Below are 16,193 nucleotides of genomic sequence, written 5' to 3' on the forward strand. Positions count from 1 at the left end.
TCATTTCTCCATCACATCCCGGATTTTTAGCCTGTGGAAGGGTTGGGGTTCCCGCAGCTCCAGCCCTTCCCGAGCCTTTGGCTTTTCCAGCCTTTTCAGCCTTAATTGGATGAGGCCAAGCCCAGCCCGGATCCAAAATCAACGTTAAATCAATGAATCCCGCCATTGTCTGAGCGGGATCTGCTGTAATTCCGAACAGAGGGTTGGAAAAGCCGGGAGGAGCCGGGAGCTGGCAGAGACCCCCATGGCAGGGGTCCCCAGGGCAGGGACCCCCATGGCAGGGACCCCCAGAGCAGGGACCCCCAGGACCCCCATGGCAGGGACCCCCAGGGCAGGGACCCCCAGGACCCCCATGGCAGGGACCCCCAGGGCAGGGACCCCCAGGACCCCCATGGAAGGGACCCCCAGAGCAGGGACCCCCATGGAGGGACCCCCAGGACCCCCATGGCAGGGACCCCCATGGCAGGGACCCCCATGACAGGGACCCCCAGGACCCCCATGGCAGGGACCCCCAGGTAGGGACCCCCAGGTAGGGACCCCCAGAACCCCCAGGGCAGGGACTCCCATGGAAGGACCCCCAGGGCAGGGACCCCCAGGGCAGGGACCCCCAGGACCCCCATGGCAGGGACCCCCAGGGCAGGGACCCCCAGAGCAGGGACCCCCATGGCAGAGACCCCCAGGGCAGGGACCCCCAGGGCAGGGACCCCTCCCCAGCTCGGGGCGTTGGGACCGACTCGGTCCCACCGGGGCAGCCCAGCCCCGACAAAGGAAAACCGAGCAGGAAAATGCGGTGGGGAGGAACGGAAAGGGCAACAAAGGGCCGGGCTGGGGTTCCCGAGCGCAGGATGTGGAGTCCTGCGGGCACGGGCTCCTTTCCTCAGCGCCGGGGTTTTCAAAGGGGGGGAAACAGAGCTGAGGTTTGAGCAGGACTCTTGGATTCGCGGGTTTTCCAGAGGAATGGGATTTTTTTCCAGAGGAATGGGATTTTTTTCCAGAGGAATGGGATTTTTTTCCAGAGGAATGGGATTTTTTTCTTGAGGAATGGGATTTTTTTCTTGAGGAATGGGATTTTTTTCCTGAGGAATGGGATTTTTTTCCTGAGGAATGGGATTTTTTTCCAGAGGAATGGGATTTGTTTCCAGAGGAATGGGATTTATTTCCAGAGGAATGGGGTTCCTTGCTGCCCCTGGTGCTGCCCGGGGCTGAGTGAGGGATGTGAGAGGCACAGATCCATCAGTACCACACCAAGTTTTGGCCTATTTATATTTTTATATCATTTTTTTCCCCCCAAAGCACAGCTTGGCCTTCCCAAAGCTCTTTTCCCCCCAGAGCTGGGTGAGCCGTGGTCCGGGGCAGGGCTGGGATGGACTTGCAGGGCAGGGCTGGATGATAAAATCTCATTTTGGCTGCAGGGACGAGGCAGGGAGGAGTTTTCTGCCCTCTCCTCCGCTGCCCCTGGAGCTCCCAGGGCAGCATCGGAGAGCCCTAAAAAGCCAAGCAGGAATTTGTGTTCCCCTCTTGAGTGGAATGGGATCAGAGAATGGAATTGTGGAATATCCTGGGCTGGGACAGGGACCTGCCAGTCCGAGCCCTGACCCAGCACGGCACTGACGGCCACACTTGGGCTCTCCTTGGACACCTCCAGGCACCAGAACACCAAATCCCTCTGGGCAGCCCTTCCCAATGCCCAACCCCTTTTTTGGGAAGGATTTCCTGGGAAGGATTTTTTAGGATGTCCAGCCTAAACTTCCCCTGTGGAGAGAAGCAGAGACCCCACAAATCCCCTCTGGGAGCGTTTTGGAGACCCTTTAGAGCTCCAGCACCCCCCGAACCCCCCCTGCCACCCGGGCTGGGCTGGGGAGGGGCGCGTTCGGCATCTCCCGGGGGGTTTTTGTCCCTTGCAGACGTGGACGAGTGCGGGGCCATCCCCGGCGTGTGCGACGGCGGCGACTGCACCAACACCGTGGGCAGCTACGTGTGCTCCTGCCCCCGCGGCTTCGCCACCAGCGCCGACGGCTCCCGCTGCCTCGGTGAGGGGACAAACCGGGATCGGGGCCGGGAGTGTCCCCAGAGGGACCCGCGGTTGTGGCTGGGACAGGGGGGAAATGCTCCTTTCTCCAGGTGCTACTCCGTCCTGCTCCCGGCTGGGCTCTCCTGCTCCTTCTCCCTCTCCAGAATTTGTCATTTCTCTTTCTCCCTCTTCAGAATTTGTCATTTCTCTTTCTCCCTCTCCAGAATTTGTCATTTCTCTTTCTCCCTCTCCAGAATTTGTCATTTCTCTTTCTCCCTCTCCAGAATTTGTGCATTTCAGAATTTCTCCCTCTCCAGAATTTGTCATTTCTCTTTCTCCCTCTCCAGAATTTGTCATTTCTCTTTCTCCCTCCCAGAATTTCTCCCTCTGCAGAATTTATCCATTCCAGAATTTCTCCCATTCTACAATTTGTCCTTTCTCTTTCTTCCTTTCCAGAATTTTCGCATTCCAGAATGTCTCCCATTCCAGAATTTTTCCATCCCAGAATTTCTCCCTCTCCAGAATTTTCGCATTCCAGAATTTTCGCATTCCAGAATTTGTCCATTCCAGAATTTTTGCATTCCAGAATTTCTCCCTCTGTAGAATTTGTCCATTCTCTTTCTCCCTCTCCAGAATTTGGGCTGTGGTGGGGTCTCAGTGCTGGAAAGGGTTAACCAGGACACGAGGAGGAGGAGGATGAGGATGAGGAAGGTTGGGAGGGTGTTGGAACCCCGCTCTGAAAGTCCCTTTGCCTTCAGGAGGATGAGGATGGGGACATTTGGGAGGAGGAATTCCTGCGGCGCAGGCAGAGCTTGGTGGTGCAGTGCAAAGTGTCAGGTGCAGCTTTCTGTGCAGATGAATACAGAAAAAAAAATATTAAAAATCAGCTCCAAATTCTTTTCTAGCCACGGATTCTGGAGCAGGAGGAAATGTTTTAGTTCCAGGAGTAAAAAAAAATATTGTGAAGTGTGAGTAAAAAGTAAAGCCCAAGTCCTCTTGTTTGGGAAACTGATAGATTTTAATGGGAATGGAATTTTTCCTGCTGTTTCCCAGCCCCTGCCATGAGCCCAGAGGGGTGTGACCGCTCTGGGATGAGTCATGTGGACATTCCCCGCTTCCCTTGAAACCAAGAGCTTCAAGAAACGAAAATAAATAAAATTAGAAAACCCAGATTTAAAAATAGTCCCGAGCTGATTTAGCTGCAGCGGGCTCTGGCTCCACCTGAACTGGCTCTGGGTGCTCCAGCCTTTGCCTGAGCTCCCTTTTGGGGACAGGCAGGGTTTGTTTGGGCAAATCCCACAGCTCCTGCTGGGATGGGGCTGCCCTGGCACCCAGATTTTGCTCGAGGGGGTCTCAGGGGGTCTTTGGAGAGTTTGGGGTCCCAGGTTTCCATCCCATGGAATAAAACAAGGGAGCAGCTGGACAAATGGGAGATGGATAAATAATGTGGGTGCTTTCAAAGCATGGCCAGCACCAGGAGAGGGGAGATTGTCACCCTGGGGGTGACCACAGTGCCCCGTGTGAGGGGATTTAGGAGCCCTTGATCCATTCCCGTCCCTTTTTTATGGAACTGCAAGGATCTCCTGGAACAGCAACACCCGGGCTGGAGCTGATCCCCAGTGCCAGGAGCTGCTCCCAGTGCCTGCCCCAGTGAAACCCCAGCAGGAGAAAAACCCCTCCTGGTCCACAGGAACATTTCTGGGGGGTTGGAGCCCCTGGGCCGGACACACCGAGCCCAGTCCCGGCCACTCCGGTCTAAGCAAGAGGAAGAAGGGGACGTGGGGGCTGTGGGATCATGGAATGGGTTGGGAGGGGTCTCAGAGCCCCCCAGGGATGTGCAGGGACACCTCCAGCAGCCCGGTTTGTGGGACTGGCCGTGCTGGAAAACCTCTCCTGCCTCTCCTGGGATCACCCTGGGATCACCCTGCCAGCCCCAGGTCCAGCCTGGCACCGCTCCTGCCCGGACCTTGTCACCCCCGAGCCCCCTGGGCTCAGTCCCCACTCTGAGCTCGCTCTAATCCCATCTGGAATTTCCCCTCCCCTCTCTCCTGTGGCATTTTCTGCTTTCCTGGGGTTTTGTGCAAGCTGGGACCCCGGGACCCCCACGGCTCCTCCTCCCCTTCCCCGGGACCAGGGGCTGATCCAGCCCTGGGTACAATCCCTGAGTACAATCCCTGCCTTCAATCCCTGCATTTGTTCAATCCCTGTTTTCAATCCCTGCTTTCAATCCCTGTTTTCAATCCCTGCTTCGTTCAATCCCTGCTTTCAATCCCTGCCTTCAATCCCTGCCTTCAATCCCTGCATTTGTTCAATCCCTGCTTCGTTCAATCCCTGCTTTCAATCCCTGTTTTCAATCCCTGCTTTCAATCCCTGTTTTCAATCCCTGCCTTCAATCCCTGCTTTCAATCCCTGTTTTCAATCCCTGCCTTCAATCCCTGCCTTCAATCCCTGCATTTGTTCAATCCCTGCCTTCAATCCCTGCCTTCAATCCCTGCTTTCAATCCCTGTTTCGTTCAATCCCTGTTTCGTTCAATCCCTGCCTTCAATCCCTGCGTTTGTTCAATCCCCGTGTTCAATCCCTGCTTTCAAACTCCCTTTCTCCAGGTCTTTCTCTCTCTGGTGTTTTCAGTGGCTGAAGTTTCCTGGAAGGAGCAATTCCCACCAAACCCAGCTCTGGGCAGGGGTGGGGGAAGCAGCTCTGAGGAAGGGGCTGCTGAGCTGGGCTGGGGTCACCGTCCCCTGCGGGTCCCCTGGCAGAGGGGCACCCACAGCCCACAGATCAAACAGCCCCGGGCAATTAATTCCAATTACATTCCCGGGAAGTGGCAGCCACATCCCGGGAGACTTTCCCCCTCATTAATTGACTTGAGAAGGAGCAAGGTGGGAGGGGAGGAGGGGAAGGTTCCAGGTTTTCCTGGTGGGATTGGGGCCAGGTGGAGCCTGCTGGATGTGACAGACCCTGAGTCCCCTGGGCCTTGGCCAGGAGCCACAAACGCCCCAGCAGGGCCGGGGTGAGGCCCAGGGGGCTCAGACTGGGAGAGGGCACGGCCGGGAGAGATTCCATGGGGAATGGGCCCTCAGGAGCTGCCCGAGAGGGTGGTGGTGGCACATTGTGACTGTGTGTCTTCTTCCTCTCCCTGTCCCTGTCAAATCCCTGTCCCTATTCCACCCCTCTTCCTGTCCCTCTCCCTGTCCCATCCCTCTCCCTGCCCTTGTCCCTGTTCCTCTATCCCATTCCTGTCCCTATCTCGTCCCTGCCCAATTCCTGTCCCTATTCCTGTCCCTGTACTTCTCCCTGTCCCCATCCCGTCCCTCTCCTATCCCTGTCCCCACGCGCCCCTGTCCCTATCCCCGTTCCGTCCCTGTCCCACCCCTCTCCCTGTCAATGTCCCATCCTTGTCCCCATCCCACCTACCCCTGTTCCATACCCATCCCATCTCTCTCCTATCCTTGTCCCTGTCTCCACCCCTATTCCTGTCCCATCCCACCCCTGTCCCTTTCCCTGTGCCTGTCCCTGTCCCACCCCTGTCCCTGTCCTATCCCTGTCCTGTCCCACCCCTCTCCCTGTCAATGTCCCATCCTCGTCCCCATCCCACCCCTGTCCCTGTCCCTCTCCCTGTCCCCATCCTGTCCCTGTCCCACCCCTGTCCCTGTCCCTGTCCCTGTCCCTGTCCCACCCCTCTCCCTGTCAATGTCCCATCCTCGTCCCCATCCCACCCCTGTCCCTGTCCCTGTCCCTCTCCCTGTCCCCATCCTGTCCCTGTCCCACCCCTGTTCCTGTCCCTGTCCCATCCCTGTCCCATCCCTGTCCCATCCCTGTCCCATCCCTGTCCCCACCCCGTCCCTGTCCCACCCCTCTCCCTGTCCCATCCCTGTCCCCATCCCGTCCCTGTCCCTGTCCCACCCCTGTCCCTCTCCCTGTCCCCATCCCGTCCCTGTCCCTGTCCCTGTCCCTGTCCCCGTCCCTGTCCCTGTCCCACCCCTGTCCCCGTCCCTCTCCCTGTCCCCATCCCTGTCCCTGTCCCTGTCCCTCTCCCTGTCCCCATCCCGTCCCTGTCCCTGTCCCTGTCCCCGTCCCTGTCCCTGTCCCACCCCTGTCCCCGTCCCTCTCCCTGTCCCCATCCCTGTCCCTGTCCCTGTCCCTCTCCCTGTCCCCATCCCTGTCCCTGTCCCTGTCCCTCTCCCTGTCCCCATCCCGTCCCTGTCCCTGTCCCTCTCCCTGTCCCCATCCCTGTCCCTGTCCCTCTCCCTGTCCCCATCCCGTCCCTGTCCCTGTCCCTGTCCCTGTCCCCAGACCAGCGTCTCGGCACGTGTTTCTCGGCGCTGCTGGGCGGGCGCTGCGCCGGGGACGTTCCGGGCCAGGCCAGCAGGATGCAGTGCTGCTGTGACTCGGGGCGCTGCTGGGCCATCGGCCAGACCCCCGAGATGTGCCCGGTGCGGGGCTCGGGTGAGTGACACCCCGGGAGCCCAAACCCAGCCCCCCAAAACCGCGGCTGTTGTGGGATAAGGTTGGGAAAGCTCCAAACCCTGTCCCCGAGTGCCACATCCCCGTGGCTTTCAAACCCCTTCAGGGATGGGGCCTCCTTTGCCAAAGCCGCCATTTCCATGAGGAATTTTTTTCCCTGATATCCAATCTAACCCTGTCCCCGAGTGCCACATCCCCGTGGCTTTCAAACCCCTTCGGGATTAAAACGATAAAAAATTCCAGGAGGAATTTTCCCCCTGATATCCAACCCAGCCCTCCCCTGGCACAGCTTGGGGCTGCTCCCTCCTGTCCCACCCTTTGTCACCTGCGGGAGTGACCAGGAGTCCCAAAAATCCTCTCCCGGCCCCCCTGGCAGGCAGAGCCCCTGTGGGGCTGTGGGGTGTTTGATGCTCTGCCCCATTCCCATCATTTCCCGTTCCCATCATTTCCCATTCCCATCATTTCCCACCATTTCCCATTCCCATCATTTCCCATTCCCATAATTTCCCATCATTTCCCATTCCCATCATTTCCCATCATTTCCCATCATTTCCCATTCCCATCATTTCCCATCATTTCCCATTCCCATCATTTCCCATCATTTCCCATCATTTCCCATCATTTCCCATTCCCATCATTTCCCATCATTTCCCATCATTTCCCATCATTTCCCATTCCCATCATTTCCCATCATTTCCCATCATTTCCCACCATTTCCCATCATTTCCCACCATTTCCCATCATTTCCCACCATTTCCCATCATTTCCCATCATTTCCCATCATTTCCCATTTCCATCATTTCCCGTTCCCGTTCCCGTCCGGACCCTGCGGGGGGATCCCGGTGCCGCTGGACCAGCTCTGGTTTTTCTTGCAGACGAGTACCGCAGGCTCTGCATCGAGGGACTCCCGGTCGTGCCAGGCTTCCCCGGGAACTTCCCAGGAATTCCTGGATTCGGGCCCAACGGGGTCGGGCCGGGGCTGAACGGGCCCGGAGGGATCGGCCCGAACGGGGCCAACGGGCAGGGCGGGATCCCGGGGCTGCCCGGGATGGGCCCCGGCAGCTCCAGCATCGGTAACTCCCGGCTGGCCCCGAGCTGAGCCCGGGCTGGCTCCGGCCTGGAATGTCCCCGATTCCCAAATGGGTTCCCACGGGTTCCAAATAGGAACGGCCTCATCCTCCCCAGCTGGGTTTGCTCCCCACCTCGGGCCCCTCTGACACCCTCCAGTGAGCTCCAGGGACACCCAAGGGTGCCCCCACCCTCCCTGTGTCCCCAGAACTGCCACCAAGCTGAGTCCTGGGGCACCCAAGGGTGTCCCAACCCTCCCTGTGCCCCCAGAGCTGCCATCATCCCGAGTCCTGGGGGCACCCAAGGGCTCCCCACCCCTCTCTGTGCCTCACCCCAGGGCTCCCCAACCCCCCTGTGCCCCCAGGCACGGCCACGCTGAACCAGACCATCGACATCTGCAAACACTTCACCAACCTGTGCCTGAACGGGCGCTGCATCCCCACCCCGTCCAGCTACCGCTGCGAGTGCAACATGGGCTACAAGCAGGACGTGCGAGGGGAGTGCATCGGTGAGCGGGGGCTGCTCCCGGAGCTCCTCCAGGCTGCTTTGGCTGTTCCTGGGCCCTGCTGTGCCTCAGTCTCCCTCACAGTTGGGTTTTTTTTCCCTCCTTGCAGATGTGGACGAGTGCTCGAGCAGCCCCTGCGTGCACGGCGACTGCGTCAACACGCCGGGCTCCTACCACTGCAAGTGCCACGAGGGCTTCCAGAGCACCCCCACCAAGCAGGCCTGCATTGGTAGGGGCTGTCCCCTCCTTTTTGGGGGGCAGAGGGGTCAGCAGAGCCCCTGGCACCACCGAGGGGTTGTAGGGGGGGAATGCAGCAAGGAGACCCCAGCACCGCCAGGGGTGGGGTGGGATCTGCCCAGGAGAAGTTTCCTCTGCCTTGGCGTTCCTTAAAATTTTCTGGGGGCAATCAAAGGACCTGCAGAGCCCTCCCCAAGAACAGGATTCTGTTGGGAGAGCTTTATTTGACAAAAAGGGGGATTCTGGGACCCCACTGGTGTGGATGCAGGATTTCCAGCATCGTATCCCTGCTTTGCTGCAGGTGAGGGACCGCCAAAAACGAGGGATGGGGAGGGAACGTTCCACCATGGCAACAACAAGCACAGGGAGATTTCCATGGCAGTGCCCAAGCTTTGAAATTTTTATTTTCTCCCCTCCTGATAAAGCGGCTTCCAAAGGCTCCCCCATTGCCTGGCAAAGCGAAACGGTTCCGATTCCCCAAGTGGGATTTTGGGATGAATTCCTGCGGCTCAGGGCACCTGCCTGGGTTCCTCACGGGGGAAATCGAGCTGGGGCTGCTCCTGCCTCTCCCTGCTCCCACTTTTCCTGGCGCTCTCCCCGCAGACATCGACGAGTGCATCATGAACGGGGTGATGTGCAGGAACGGGCGCTGCGTCAACACCGACGGCAGCTTCCAGTGCATCTGCAACGCCGGCTTCGAGATCACCCCCGACGGCAAGAACTGCGTGGGTGAGGCTCTGAGGCTCCTGGGGTATCCCCGGGGACAGGGCTGGGCAGGGGAGGTGTTCCCGGAGGAATCAGGGAATTTGGGATCCGCAGGAGCTGCTCCAGCAGCGCTGGGGATGCAGCAGGACAGGTAACCCTGGGCTTGGAGCTGATGCTCCACCCAAACCCCTCTGCTTTGAGGTGGGATGGGGCACGGGCGGGGTTTGGGGCACAGGGAGGGTCTTGCTGCAGCTCCGGGGTCCTGTGTGTGCCCCCAGACCACGACGAGTGTGCCACCACCAACATGTGCCTCAACGGGATGTGCATCAACGAGGACGGCAGCTTCAAGTGCATCTGCAAGCCCGGCTTCGTGCTGGCCCCCAACGGGCGCTACTGCGTGGGTGAGGGACCCCCGGCCCCTCCCCTGCCGGCCCCCGCCGCGTCCCCGGGCACCGGGAGCGCCCCGGGGCGGGGGCAGCCCAAACCCGAGGGTGCGGCCGGGCAGCTCCTGCTGCGCCGCCAGGAATTGTCCCTTCGTGGGAGAGTGGGGAAAGGGGAAAGGTTCCCGTGTCCTGAGCCGCTGTCTGTGTGTCCTGAGCCGCTGTCTGTGTGTCCTGAACGCCTGTCAGTGTGTCCTGAGCCCCTGTCTGTGTGTCCTGAGCCCCTGTCTGTGTGTCCTGAGCCGCTGTCTGTGTGTCCTGAGCTCCTGTCTGTGTGTCCTGAGCCCCTGTCAGTGTGTCCTGAGCCGCTGTCTGTGTGTCCTGAGCTCCTGTCTGTGTGTCCTGAGCGCCTGTCTGTGTGTCCTGAGCCTCTCAGTGTGTCCTGAGCGCCTGTCTGTGTGTTCTGACCCTTGTCCCATGTCCTGAGCGCCTGTCTGTGTGTCTTGAGTTCCTGTCTGTGTGTCCTGAGCCTCTGTCTGTGTGTGTCCTGAGCCTCTCTGTGTGTCCTGAGCCCCTGTCTGTGTGTCCTGAGCCGTTGTCTGTGTGTCCCAGCCCTCTCGCCATGTGTCCAACCCTCTCCCAGTGTGTCCCAGTCCCTCTCCCTGCGTGTCCCTCTCCCCCTCTTCCTCCGGGTCCCTCTCCCCCTGCCCCACCCCTCTCCCCGCGGGTCTCTCCCCCTGTCCCACCCCTCTCCCCGGGCTCACCCCTCTCCCCCTGTCCCACCCCTCTCCCCCTGTCCCACCCCTCTCCCCCTGTCCCACCCCTCTCCCGGGGCTCACCCCTCTCCCCCTGTCCCACCCCTTTCCCCTGTCCCACCTCTCTCCCCGGGCTCACCCCTCTCCCCTGTCTCACCCCTCTCCCTGGGCTCACCCCTCTCCCCCTCTCCCCTCTCCCCTCTCCCCCTCTCCCCGGGCTCACCCCTCTCCCCGCGGGTCTCTCCCCTGTCCCACCCCTCTCCCCTCTCCCCCTCTCCCCTGTCCCACCCCTCTCCCCTCTCCCCCTCTCCCCTGTCCCACCCCTCTCCCCTCTCCCCTGTCCCACGCCTCTCCCGGCCCTGCCCTCGCTCAGACATCGACGAGTGCGAGACTCCGGGGATCTGCATGAACGGCTGGTGCATCAACACGGAGGGCTCGTTCCGCTGCGAGTGCCTGGGCGGGCTGGCCATCGGCGTGGACGGCCGCGTCTGCGTGGACACCCACATGCGCAGCACCTGCTACGGCGGCATCAAGAAGGGCACCTGCGCCCGGCCCTTCCCCGGCGCCGTCACCAAATCCGAGTGCTGCTGTGCCAACCCCGACCACGGCTTCGGGGAGCCCTGCCAGCCCTGCCCGGCCAAGAACTCCGGTGAGGCCATCCCTGGGTGTGCCAGGGGCAGGGAAGGTGCCTGGCTGTGCCCAGGGTGCTCAGGGATGTCCTGGGATGGGTTGGGGAGCTTGGAGAGCTGTAGGAAAGGGGAAATGGGTGCCAGGCAGCCAAAAAATGCAGAGTGGATACCAAAATCTGGTGTTTCAGGTAGCCCTGCCTGGCCAAGAACTCCGGTGAGGCCATCCCTGGGTGTGCCCAGGGATGTCCTGGGATGGGTTGGGGAGCTTGGAGAACTGTAGGAATGGGGAAAGGGGTGCCAGGCAGCCAAAAAATGCAGAGTGGATACCCAAATCTGGTGTTTCGGGGAGCCCTGCCAGCCCTGCCCGGCCAAGAACTCCGGTGAGGCCATCCCTGGCTGTGCCAGAGGCAGGGAAGGTGCTCAGGGATATCCTGGGATGGGTTGGGGAGCTTGGAGAACTATAGGAATGGGGAAATTGGTGCCAGGCAGCCAAAAAATGCAGAGTGGGCACCCAAATCTGGTGTTTCAGGGAGCTCTGCCAGCCCTGCCTGGTCAAGAACTCCGGTGAGGCCATCCCTGGGTGTGCCAGGGGGAGGGAAGGTGCCCAGGGATGTCCTGGTGGATCCCTGGGATGGCTTGGAGAGCTGTAGGAATGGGGAAAGGGGTGCCAGGCAGCCAAAAAATGGAGAGTGGGTGCCCAAATCTGGTGCTGGGATGTTGGAGGTGGGAGTGTCAGCGTTAAAATGCACAAAGTCACAGCACCAAGAGCTCAAGGAGAGTTTGGACCACGCTCCCAGGCACAGGGTGGGGTTGTTGGGGTGTCTGGGGTTGGGCTGGATGATCCCTGGGGTTCCTCCCAGCTCAGCCCCGTTCCGTGATTGCGTCGTGTGAGCATAACCAGGCCTGGAACTGCTGCTCTGGCAAAGAGAGGATTAAACCCTCGGTGGGCTGAGACCCTCAGCTCAGTGACCCCCCCGAGGGGAGCGTCCTGCCGCGCTCTGATGGCTCTGCTGTGCTCTGTCCCCAGCGGAATTCCAGGCTCTCTGCAGCAGCGGCATCGGGATCACGGCTGACGGCAGAGGTGGGTGCAGGAGTCCTCAGGGACGTGCAGGATCCCTCAGGGATGTGCAGGAGTCCTCAGGGATGTGCAGGAGTCCTCAGGGATGTGCAGGAGTCCACAGAGATTTGCAGGATTCCTCAGGGACATGCAGGATTCCTCAGGGATGTGCAGGATTCCTCAGGGATGTGCAGGATTCCTCAGGGATGTGCAGGATTCCTCAGGGATGTGCAGGAGTCCACAGAGATTTGCAGGATTCCTCAGGGACATGCAGGATTCCTCAGGGATGTGCAGGAGTCCTCAGGGATGTGCAGGAGTCCTCAGGGATGTGCAGGAGTCCTCAGGGACGTGCAGGATTCCTCAGGGATGTGCAGGATTCCTCAGAGATGTGCAGGAGTCCTCAGAGATTTGCAGGAGTCCTCAGGGACGTGCAGGATTCCTCAGGGATGTGCAGGAGTCCTCAGGGACGTGCAGGATTCCTCAGGGATGTGCAGGAGTCCTCAGGGATGTGCAGGATTCCTCAGGGATGTGCAGGATTCCTCAGAGATGTGCAGGAGTCCTCAGAGATTTGCAGGAGTCCTCAGGGACGTGCAGGATTCCTCAGGGACGTGCAGGATTCCTCAGGGACGTGCAGGATTCCTCAGGGATGTGCAGGATTCCTCAGAGATTTGCAGGATTCCTCAGGGATGTGCAGGATTCCTCGGGCACGTCCTGCAGCACCCTCAGCGGCTTTTCCTGGGTGATCTGTGGGAGCTGTGCCGGGACAGGCTGGGCTGTTCTCCCTGCCGTGATGGGAATGAGCAGAGGGACCCTCCTGTTGTTTCCCTCCTCCTTGGGGTGTCCCAGGCAGGGGGAGGTGACAAACAGGGCTGGCTCTCAGTTCCACGAGTCCCAGTGCCAGCCCTGGGCAGTGCTGGGACCAGCAGGGAGAGCCTGGAGCAGCCAGGCAGGCACGGCCCTGCCAAGCCCTGCAGATGGGAAGGAGCCAGAGGGGGAGCCCCGGTGGCTCCTCGGGCTCCCATCCAGGGCTCCTGGCCGGGGACAATCCCGTGGGAATGGGGAGGCTCCTTCCAGCCGTGGCCACTGCCCGGAGCCAGGGCTGCACTCGGAGCTCTCCAGGCTGCGTTTCCCTGGATGGAGCTGAGCTCCAGGAGCGTGGGGACAAGGCCAGCAGTGCCTGGGCAGCCGTGGCCGCCTGGCACCGCGGTGGCCCTGCCGTGCCAGCACAGCCTGTGCCGGGCCAGGGTGAAATCCCTGCCCTGGCACCCGGGGCTGGCCCGAGGAGCAGAGGAAGGGACAGTGCCCAGCTGGCTGTCACCCTTCAGGGTCACCCAGTGCTGAATCCTGGGGTAGTTAAAGGGCCTGAGCTCAGCACTGGGATGAAGAAAACTCTGGGATGTCACACAAGGACCTGAGAGCCCTTGACATAAAACTGGGCTTATCCCAGCGCCTTTCCCAGCTCTCTCCTCCTGAGCTCAGAGCCCCGGGCTGGGGCAGGACAGGGGGAAGCTGTGGCTGCTCCATCCTTGGACGTGTCCAAGGCCAGGCTGGACAGGGCTTGGAGCAGCCTGGAAGGGTGGGAGTGGAACGAGGTTGGCTTTGAGGCTTCTCCCAACCCAAACCATGGTGGGGCTCCACGGTTCCTGCAGCGAAGAACCGGCAGGTGGGGGGTTTGTGTCTCTGCCTTCGCTGGGCTGCCCCTCACGTGCCTCTGCTCCCCGTCAGACATCAACGAGTGCGCCCTGAACCCCGACATCTGCCCCAACGGGATGTGCGAGAACCTGCGGGGCAGCTACCGCTGCATCTGCAACCTGGGCTACGAGTCCGACCCCACGGGCAAGAACTGCGTGGGTGAGTGGGGGGCTCGGGGGGCGCGGGGGGCTTGGGGGGTCCCTGGCACCTCCAGGAGCTGGTGCAGCTCCTGATCCCCTCCAGCACCGCCCAAATCCTCCCCAGCTGATGGACTGGGGGGAGAATGGGGAGGGTGGAGGGTGGGACTCACGGGTTGGGGGAAGGAGAACGAGGAATTCGTTCCCTGCTCGCCGTGGGCGGGTGTTCAGCGCCTCCAGGAGAGCAGGGGGGACTCTGCGAGTTCCCTGTGAGGGAAGAGCAGGGGCAGCTCTGATTTCTGCCCTGGGAGCAGGGGCAGGGCCCAGGGAAGGGCGGGAGCTGTGCCAGGGGTTGGGATGGGGATCAGGGTTCTTCCTCCCGAATTCCCAAAGGGAATGGGCACAGCCGGAGCTCCAGGAGCGCTGGGACAACGCCCTGGGACAGGCTGGGACTGTTGGGGGTGGATCAGCGACCCCCGGGTCCCCCCTGTGATGGTGTGGGGGGCATTAACCCCTGCCAGCCCAAGGCAGCTGACGGGTGCCACATCTGTCCCCAGACGTGGACGAGTGCAGCGTGAACCGGCTGCTGTGTGACAACGGCCTGTGCAGGAACACCCCCGGCAGCTACACCTGCACCTGCCCCAAGGGCTTCGTGTTCCGCACCGAGACCGACACCTGCGAAGGTACCGGGGCCACGCCCGAGCCGCTGCCCCCTGGAAATCCCTGATTCCCTCCCCCTGCCCCGCTCCTTCGGGGTTCTGGGGGGGTTACCTCGTTTTTAGGGTTTTTTTTTCCCCGTGGTTTTTGGTGATATTTCGCACTGGGTTCAAATTGGACACCTGACCCCAAAAGATCTGAGCCTGGAAACCAGAGCCAGTTCCTGCAGGGCCACGGAGTCTGAGCGTGAGGCCTGACCAGAATTGCAGGGTTTGGGGAATTTGATGGAAGGGCTGTGATTTGGAGGGGGAGAAATGGTTTCCTGTGCACAGAGGCCTCAAATATTTGAGAACACAAAGTGCCCCAACCACCCTCAATCCAAATAATCGTTTTAAATCTTGCATTTTTAAAACTGTTGTTAAAGGTGTCTATATTACATGTTTATACTTACATTTTTTATATTTATATGGGATTTATATGTAGTTTCAAATTTATCATTATACAATATATAGTATTTCTTACATTCTAATAGAATATTATTATATAATATGTATTATTGTATATGTGTAATAGAATATAGAATATAGAATAGAATATAGAATAAGTACTATATTATATCTATTATAAATAGTTATTATACAATATACATAATATATAACACATCATATATTACATATATTTATGATGTACTATATGTTATATATTACATTAGTATATATGATATAGTATTTTTATAGTCTATATCACATGATTATATCACTACATATTTTATATTACATACTTTAAATCTTTACATCTTTACATCTTTACATCTATCCTTACATCCTTATATCCTTATATCTTTATATTTTTATATCTTTAATATATTTTAACGTACTTTAAATTTCATTATTCCACTTAAAGCAATGCAAAAACCGATTTGACCCCACCATTCTCCAGGCCGTGTGCTCCCACCTCCTCCAGTCCGTGCCCCCTGCGGCCACCCCCAGTGACCCCTGCCCCCAGTGACCCCTGTCCCCAGTGACCCCTGTCCCCAGTGACCCCTGTCCCCGTGTCCCCCTGCCCCAGTGACCCCTGTCCCCAGTGACCCCTGTCCCCAGTGACCCCTGTCCCCGTGTCCCCCTGTCCCCTGTCCCCGCAGACATCAACGAGTGCACGTCCAACCCGTGTGTGAACGGGCTGTGCCGGAACAACGCCGGCTCCTTCGCCTGCGAGTGCTCCCCGGGCAGCAAGCTGGACCCCAGCGGCACCATCTGCGTGGGTGAGCAGGGCTGGGTGCCACCGGGGCTGGGGACACTGCCAGGACAGCCACCGGGCACGGGGACAGGGACAGCAGCTCCAGAGGGCAGGGGGGGATGGGATCCTGGGGAGGGATTCCCGGCTGGGAGGGTGGGGAGAGGCTGGGAGGGAATTCCCAGACTGTCCCTGGAGTGCCCAAGGCCAGGCTGGAGCACCCTGGGGTGCTGGTGTCCCCATGGCAGGGGTGGCACTGGATGGGCTTTAAGGTTTGGGGACCAGCCCCGTTTGTGGGGACAGCCTTGTCCCCACATCCTAAGGGGTCGGTGACTGGTGGGAGCAGGGGGAGGGACAGCCCCTGCCCGCTGCCCCTCGGGGGCACAGAGCAGCCCCTGCCCGCTGCCCCTCGGGCGGGGACAGCCCCTCACCCCGCCGTGTCCCCGCCGTGTCCCTGCAGACAGCATGAAGGGCACCTGCTGGCTCAACATCCAGGACGGGCGCTGCGAGGTGAACATCAACGGGGCCACGCTGAAATCCGAGTGCTGCGCCACCCTGGGGGCGGCCTGGGGCAGCCCCTGCGAGCGCTGCGAGATCGGTGAGGCTCTGCCGGGATCACATTCCCGAGGGAATTCCAGAGCTCTTCCCGGCTCACATTCCCG

General features: G+C 59.8%; 1 protein-coding gene across 5 annotated transcripts in view; it reads left to right on the forward strand.

Moving 5' to 3' along the window:
• Positions 1-16,193, forward strand: part of FBN3 (fibrillin 3) — a 74,296-nt gene that overhangs the window by 28,608 nt on the left and 29,495 nt on the right. For all 5 annotated transcript variants that reach the window (XM_063403390.1, XM_063403388.1, XM_063403392.1 and 2 more), the window contains 13 exons: positions 1,905-2,030; positions 6,306-6,458; positions 7,352-7,549; positions 7,909-8,052; positions 8,159-8,278; positions 8,890-9,015; positions 9,270-9,392; positions 10,500-10,775; positions 11,783-11,836; positions 13,538-13,663; positions 14,199-14,324; positions 15,440-15,559; positions 15,992-16,129. In XM_063403390.1, coding sequence (XP_063259460.1) covers positions 1,905-2,030; positions 6,306-6,458; positions 7,352-7,549; positions 7,909-8,052; positions 8,159-8,278; positions 8,890-9,015; positions 9,270-9,392; positions 10,500-10,775; positions 11,783-11,836; positions 13,538-13,663; positions 14,199-14,324; positions 15,440-15,559; positions 15,992-16,129 — 1,830 coding nt within the window. The remainder of the gene's footprint in view (positions 1-1,904; positions 2,031-6,305; positions 6,459-7,351; positions 7,550-7,908; positions 8,053-8,158; positions 8,279-8,889; positions 9,016-9,269; positions 9,393-10,499; positions 10,776-11,782; positions 11,837-13,537; positions 13,664-14,198; positions 14,325-15,439; positions 15,560-15,991; positions 16,130-16,193) is intronic.

Source organism: Prinia subflava, chromosome 8 (assembly GCF_021018805.1).
Source record: "Prinia subflava isolate CZ2003 ecotype Zambia chromosome 8, Cam_Psub_1.2, whole genome shotgun sequence".
In the NCBI taxonomy this organism is placed as follows: domain Eukaryota; kingdom Metazoa; phylum Chordata; class Aves; order Passeriformes; family Cisticolidae; genus Prinia; species Prinia subflava.